Genomic DNA, 8,185 nt, shown 5'->3' with positions numbered 1-8,185 from the left:
GAGAAAATTTTTTTTTTTAAATTTCGGCAATACTTTTTTTTAATAGTTATATAATTTATCAATTATGTCATTAATTATTTGTTAATTTTTATAAGTGTGGCTATATTTTTATTATATTAAAATTATTTATTCAATAAGAACCCAAATCAAAATATTATATTTAAATGAATTGAGATTCATGGCGAGATATTATACTAAATCACGCACCCCCCCCCCCTTCCCAAATAAACAGAAAAGATAAAAAGATATCTATAAAGATCGTAAAATATAACTTGAAATATTTTGATCACCACCTGTAGTATGCCTAATTCTCTTATTATATTACATACTTCATTAAATTCACTATGAGTAAAATGCTCTCCTTAATATTAGGAACTCAATAAATAGCAGTATTGTGATCACATGTATTTATATCGTTTTTTCTTTTTCAAACATATTTTTATATTCAGATCTTATAGAATATTTGACTATATGACCAGGTCAAATATTCCCCGTTTAATTGACTCGTCAAAATCTAGTCATTTGACTGGTTAATTGACTGACTGCTAACCCTGGCCAAAATTGATTGATAAATTTATAAATATTAGGTCTAGTGTTGTTAAACGGCTTATTTTGAGCCGATTTTTAAAAACGGCTAACTCAATATTTTAGCCAGAAAAATATTGCCTAAGCCTTGAGATTTTTTAATAGATGTTCAAACCTTTGTTCCTTCTACAAACAAAATCTTCAGTCTTGCTTAATATTATTCAGGATAAAATATTGAGTTAGTCGTTTTTAAAAATCGGCTCAAAAAGAGCCGTTTAACAACACTAATTAGGTCATCAGACATTAAATAGGAATGCTACCCAGATATCAATTTCGCCAGTAAATATCAAGATTTAACTAATAAACTCAATGATTAATATATTGATAAAGCTGAGTTCCTTGTGCGCGATTATTATAAAATAAGAACTTCGAAGAAAAGGATAGGATAGCGAAAAAGTGTATTTTCAATAACAAATTTCATAAACCAGATCTAAGTTTATTAATCATTATATAAATTTTTTAAGGTTAAAAGAAAATTACAAACTATCATTGTGAATCAATCTTCAACCTATTTTAAAAAAATATTATTCAAATAATTTAATTATAAAAAAGTGATTCAAAATAAATTAGTCATTATTAGCAATTATCGCGATATTAAATTCTCTATCGCGATATATGTTTCGCGATAATAACTTCGCTATAAAATTTTCGCGATTATTGATTCGCGATTAAAGTTTCGCGGTAATGTATTCGCTTTAAAGGTTTCGCGATAAAGATTTCGCTATAAAATTTTCGCGATTATTGATTCGCGATAAAAGTTTCGCTGTAATGTATTCGCATTAAAGGTTTCGCGATAAAGGTTTCGCTATAAAAAATTCGCGATATTTGTTTCGCGATATTGTATTCGCGGTAATGTATTCGCTATAAAGGTTTCGCGATAAAGGTTTCGCTATAAAAAATTCGCGATATTTGTTTCGTGATATTGCATTCGCGGAATAGTATTCGCTATTATGGATTTGCGATAAAAGTTTCGCTATAAAATCCATTCGCGATAAACGACATTCGCGATAAAAGTTTCGCGAAAAAGTATTTCGCGATAAAAGTTTCGCTGAATTGACATGGAACCGTATCTGGGTACACTTTCATAAAAATTATAGGTATTTTTATATAGATACTATTTTACAGGCATCCATATCTATTTTTGGATACGATACATTTGTATATTTAGATATAATTTTACTTGACGTTTTTTTTAATAATAGTAATAATAATATTTGAATTAAATTTATTAAATATTATTATTTTTAATATACAAAACAAGCCAGACAATATTTTGCGCAATGGATGAAGGCAAAGTGGTATATTTTATATTATGATTAGATATATTTAAATTAATTTATAAAAAATATATAATTTGTTAACAATCTCTGAAAATAAATCAAAATATATTTAATATCAGATATGGCATCCCTTAGATGATGTAGTGTTGTTAAACGTCTCGATTTAAGCCAATTTTTAATAACGACTAGCTCAGTATATTTGCCAAAACGATATTGCACAAACCTCAAGATTTTACTAATAGATGTACGTACAAATCTTTGTGCCTTGATGAGCCAAATCTTCAGGCTTGCATAATATTTTTTTTGTTATAATTTTATATTTTAAAAATCGGCGCATATCGAGCCGTTTAAAACAATAATATAAATAATGATATAAGTTTTGACACTAATCAAATTTTGAATGATTTTTAAAAATGCATATCTGGATAATATATTTAATGATTATCTCAATATTATTAAATATAAAACCCCTCTTCCGTCAAGTGCCCTGGTGACTTTTTGGTTATACTAAAAATGTTTCAGATAGGACAATTTATTAAATTGTAAATTTAAGACACAAATAAAGAGTTAAAGATAATACTCTGGAAACAAATATTATATTTTAAAAAAAACATGCTGAAATTAAATAAAATGGTATAAAAATAAAGGTAAATCAGTTATCTTCCGAAGGTGCTGATCCCAAATCTTTGAATAATTTGAAATTACAGCGGCGGTTTTAATAATTTTATGCTTTAGCAATAAAAAATAGCTATTGAAATTGGAAATTTTGGGCACTTTCGGATAAGTAGTTTAAAAATAATAGTAACTCGTTTCCCGATTGAATAAGATGTTGAAACTAAAACTGGAACATAAATAATATTTTTTATTAAATGCGCATATTTATTATTTAGTTATTCATAGGAACTAATATTATTCTGGGAGAGAAAGATAGCTATGTAGGTGAGATTCCAATGCATAACCATTATTCCATGGTGTGAATCCCTTGGATCGTAATCTATAATTAAGGAATTAATCGTGTAGTTCAAGTTTTGATGGTAAGTAGTTGCCTGTGATTTTGAATTATTATAGTTATTTTATTACTAAAATCTGTAATTTGTTATAAGAAATTGGTTTGATTTAGGATAATATTTCATACTTATCCCTTGGATAAAATTTGATATGATGAAAATCGTATAAATGCAAAAATTGTAATTTTTTTACCGACGCTTTACATTTATCACGTTTTATGGAAGTTTTCAAATAAAATTATAGTCCCTTTTTGGTAGTTCAGCTCCAGTTAGAAAATTGTTGGCCCTATTTAACATTTGTTTCTAAATAAATCTTTATTAATTATTTTAAGTGATCAACCTTTTATTATATAATATTTCATACTAATTTAAAATTAAAATACAAAACAAAATGGTGATTCTTAATCTATATATACGAATGTGGGACTACAAGATCGTAATATACAAGAATAATTATATATTTATAATAATAATTTAAAATTTTTGTTTAAGAATGAAATTCCTTGGATTCTGATGGAAATTATATTTATTAATAATTATATTCAATCGGATGCATCCCAAAAACAAAATCAATAAATATTATTGTTATGTCAAATTCTGACATATATTTCATGAGAGTAACATATGTCAATTTTTTAATTCCAAACAAAACAACAGTAAATTTAAAAGAAATGCTTCAAAATAAGTATCGATATTTTTTTATCTATATATTATCAGAATTTAAAGTAACGAAGAAATTAATGCAATAATGGATCAAAGATTCAACGAATCAGAGGAAAAACTACGGTAATTCCCATACACATTCGCTTTTATATACAAAATATATATTTATATAAATCATGATGAATCCCTGGAAAAAAAATAAAAATGTATTAACATCCGAAAATGAAATGCCTGGAAGATACATTAAAAAGCAATTTACGAATTTGCATGAAAATCATATTGGCAATAATGATCTTGAAAATAAATATATCAAATATAAATTCATTAACAAATTAAATTTTGCAAGATTTAATAATTATGAACCAGGCAATATTCGGAACAAAATTTCAAATGTTAATGAATTAGATAACAATGATGTATATAAAGATATTGATAGAAGACCTGATCTAGAAAAATACCTCATCAAGGAACCAAAAATATCATTCAAAGCTTATTTTATGGACTATATCATAAGAAGGAAAAAAAATACAGAACAAAGTGATTTAAATAAATTATTTAATAAAAAATCACAATGTGTGAATCAATCAAATATAAATAATGACTATATGGTCAAATATACTGAACAAAGTCATGATAAATTTACAGATAACTATGCCATACCTAATAAAAATTATCAACAACATGAAATGCATTCTATAAACTTAGGTAAGGATAAAAATACACAAATTTACCACAGTTCTACCTTAGATACCAACATAGAAAGGAAACCTTTAGTGCCAGCAAATCCATTTCTTAATGCAAAAATTCCTGAATGGATTATTATATACTCAGTTGCGCCTAAAGAGCTAGATTGTAATTTAAAATGGGATATTTTTAATTTGGAACAATTGGAATCATTTGAAGCAATATTGAAAAGATTGTATATGCAAGAACTTGAAAAAATTGTAATGAAATATGAATCATATAGGATGATTCTCTCCAAAAAAATTGAACTTTGCATATATAATAATAACAAATATAGACCAAATAAAAATGAAACTATAATGAATAAAGATGATAATATTATTACAAGCTATAACTTCTTAAACAATTTTCAACATATAAATATACCACAACAACATATAATAAATAATGAATATATTCCCAAATTTCATATGAATCATCATACAAATGGACATTCAAAATTATTTATCAATAATTATGCTTATTATGATTATACAACTACAACCAATAATGAAAAATATTTTTGATAATGAATATAAATTATGTGTTTAGAAATAAATATTTTTATACCTATCTATTAAATTTCATATATTTTATAGTTAATATTTAATTAAGTTAAGTTACATGTAAGATTTTAAATTTTTCTGTAAATCAATTAATAAATATTATCTTTTTTTTAAAAAAAATAAAAACTACAGATTAAAAGAAGAACTAAATCTTAAATTAATTGAATGTGGATGGAAGGAAGAAGTTAAGGAATTGTGTAAAAGTAAAATAAAATTTATAGATTAACAGATCAATCACTCTAATTAAAAAATATTAATAAAACCCAATTAAAATTTTTCTGCCTAATTTTTTTTTTATTACATTAAAACCTATTTTTACCTTAAGGAAAATATTTAATTTATATTTCAAAACATTTTATTTTAATAACTATTAAAATAAATAAGAAAGTGCTTCAAAATTTGCAGAGGAAAAAGGAATTGAAAACGTTACTGCAGACGATTTAATAAATGATATAACTCCACAAGCAAGAGGTTATTAAATTAATTTTTTCTTAAAAAAAATTAGCTAACAAAAAATAAAATGCTTAGAAAATAATTTGTAAAATTTAAGTGAATTAAATTATTCATAAAATTTAATTACTCTATTGATAAAAAGAATTCTTAGAAAGAATGTTTTATTTAAATTCAAGATGATAAAAAAAATTATAAATGCTTAGTATGTCCTTCAAACATAGCCTCATGGAAAATATTTGTTGTCTTAAATTATAGTATGTATATAATATGACAAATGTTTTATATAAGTCCAATAAAATTCATAGTATATAAGTGCTCTTGAATTTGAATCTATAAATTTGGCATTAGGCCTGACTTTATAAAGACATTATTTGGGATAATAAAATGCTATTCACTCTCACATTTAAACATTTTTCGCCAAGTTATTTATCAGTATTGACATTTTTTATAAACTCACTTTTACATAAATCCCTTTGTAAGAAAAATGATTTGGGTCATAATATTTTTTTTGCCATCAACTAATGGGACCATTTTGTAAAGTATAAAATATAAACGGATTATTAATCATATTATTGAATTTATTTAAACATTAGAATTATGTTATATCTTCAATAGATAGCGTTATTGATAACAATAAGGCCGTGAGTTTACAGTTTTTAATAAAAAAAACATAACATAAAAACAAAAATAAAAATAACAACACATTAAACTCAGGAACCCTCTAAACCGGAGAAAACCTAGGGGATCTAAAAATTTATACGAATAGGAACCGGTTTCTAACAATAGTACAACTATTATACTCATGTATATATAATATATATATGTTGCGGGGTTTTAGAAAATCTGGGTTTTTTTATAAATAAACCTGGATTTTATCGTGGAATTCTATTCCAGTATACAGATTAATTACTATGAAATGATTTTTCCGCGAATTTTGTAACTATAATTTTTTTTTTTAAATATAAAATTTTAAAAAAATGCACAAAATTTGTTGACAAAATCGTCTGAATATCACAGAGTTAATATTCTATACATGCTGGAATTACCCGGCATCGGGTCTTTTATCATTTGAAAAACGCGGGCCGAGTCAAAAAAGAACAGTTCTGCTATATTTTGGCAACCTTCGCAAATGTCGACATAACAAATTTTCAAGGGTTATATTTAGGATTTAAAATTTCCGACATTTTTTTGTTTTCTCCTAAGAGCTCGGGACCGAAGAACCGAAATCTCTTTTCAAAATTTTTTAGACTCCTGGAGATATTCGAAACCGGGACCTTAACTCTTATTATTTTTATAGAATGCAAATTTATATGAAAATCGAGTGATGTCCCACTATTTTCACGGTTATTAGCAGAGTTGTTAAAGGATCTAGATAATCTAGATATAAAAATGTGGTATCTGTATCTAGATAGATTTTTGATTAAATAATCTGTATCTAGATATTATTTTAGACGTTGTATCTGTATCTAGATCCATTTAAAAAGAATCTTTTAACAACTCTGGTTATTAGGGATATGGCCTAATTTTGCGCGATCATTCTTATTTGTAGCATTAATTTATCCATTTGAATTCTTGACACTTTTATTTTTAAAAGCTTTCAATCAATTTACAATAAAAAAAATCTCCTTTCGTTTAATAGGAACGAGCCACGTGTTGAGCCCAATTTTTCAAATCCGTCATGACCCGTTCGACTATTTATTTTTTTCCTCAAAAATCCCATCCTAAATCTTATCTTGAAATGATATCCTAAACTTCCAGCCGGGAATATATTTTTTTAAAAAAAGTTCGATTTTTTTAAGTTATCAGAAGAGTATATTTATAAAGCCTATAGGATAATGAAACATTTTGGAAAAGTAATTTAAAAAAAAAAAACAAATTAGGAAAACCAAATAGTTCAAAAATTAATTGTGCCGAGGTCCGAGACCAAATGTGGCCCAAATCTTCCCCGACCTATATCAAAGTTGTAAGTTGGCGGTCAGGTCCCGACCGTGGCACGATTGGGATTTAGAAATGATCCCCGCATAATAAAAATCTTAAGATTCAATAAATTTAATTTAAGTCATAATTCCTCCTTCATTTTTATTTATTTATTTTGCTTACAAATTTTTTTGTTTTTTTCAAATTTGCATATGCTAGGATTGGTGCCAGACCATATCAAAGTGGAATTACTAAACCAAGTCAAAGAATATTTGGAAAAACAACCCGAATTTAGTTGAATTTGAAATGATTTATTTATTTTTATTATGAAAATTGTAAATATAAGTATTTTGACTTCAAATTTGTAAAAATTATAAATAAATATGAATGTATCATTTTTATCGGCATAAAATTTTTATTCGAGAGAACGATATTTATTCATCAACAATTTAAAAAAGGTAGGAACTAGTTTTATTTATGGAATAAAACTTAGTGGATTCTTTAAACTTTCTTGACATAGTTTTATAGTTATTTGCTAAATCATAAAAAAAAGATAATATAATAATTTTTTCTATCAGGTCGAACAGAAACTTAGATACAAAAAACTAAACGCGGAACCGATTTTTTAAAATCAAACCACGATACAAGCACAGAAAATTTGACCGTTGATCTTCACTTTAAAAAAACAAACCTTTCAAAAAAATGTCGTTCTATGGCTGTTTTTATGAATAAAAATTAGGAAAATAGATCAAGTCGAACTAAATGCTTAAAAGAATAAATTAATGCAAGAAAAAAAATTAGAAAAAGTGACTGAAAAGTTAATCAAGAAATTAACCCTATTAAAATAAAACGAACGAAACGAGTTTATCATAATATTATTATGGAATGAATAAATAGTGCTCGCTATTAAAAAAAAATATAAATAAATTTAAGTAATATGTGGAATATTGAAAAGAAATTTTATTAAATATTTTTCGATAAAAGAAAGACT

The 8,185-nt window shown here is 25.4% G+C and overlaps 1 protein-coding gene across 2 annotated transcripts; it reads left to right on the top strand.

The window, feature by feature from the left end:
- The first annotated feature begins 3,472 nt into the window (after positions 1–3,472).
- Positions 3,473–7,612, top strand: LOC135926235 (transcription and mRNA export factor ENY2-like). 2 transcript variants are annotated; one of them, XM_065462035.1, is made up of 5 exons: positions 3,473–3,557; positions 3,599–3,658; positions 4,957–5,027; positions 5,209–5,295; positions 7,414–7,612. In XM_065462035.1, exons 1-5 carry the CDS (start codon positions 3,484–3,486, stop codon positions 7,491–7,493), a joined length of 372 nt encoding a protein of 123 aa, XP_065318107.1. In that variant the 5' UTR covers positions 3,473–3,483; the 3' UTR covers positions 7,494–7,612. The 2 variants fall into 2 exon arrangements, with proteins under 2 accessions (XP_065318107.1, XP_065318108.1); XM_065462036.1 differs by having other exon boundaries at positions 3,519–3,528; positions 3,590–3,658.
- Positions 7,613–8,185: the final 573 nt, after the last annotated feature.

The sequence above is a fragment of the Gordionus sp. m RMFG-2023 genome, chromosome 3 (assembly GCF_954871325.1).
Source record: "Gordionus sp. m RMFG-2023 chromosome 3, tfGorSpeb1-WG-v2, whole genome shotgun sequence".
NCBI classification, from domain to species: Eukaryota; Metazoa; Nematomorpha; class Gordioida; order Chordodea; family Parachordodidae; genus Gordionus; species Gordionus sp. m RMFG-2023.
The sequence above is the reverse complement of the archived record's forward strand: the minus strand, read 5'-3'. Positions and strand labels throughout refer to the sequence as shown.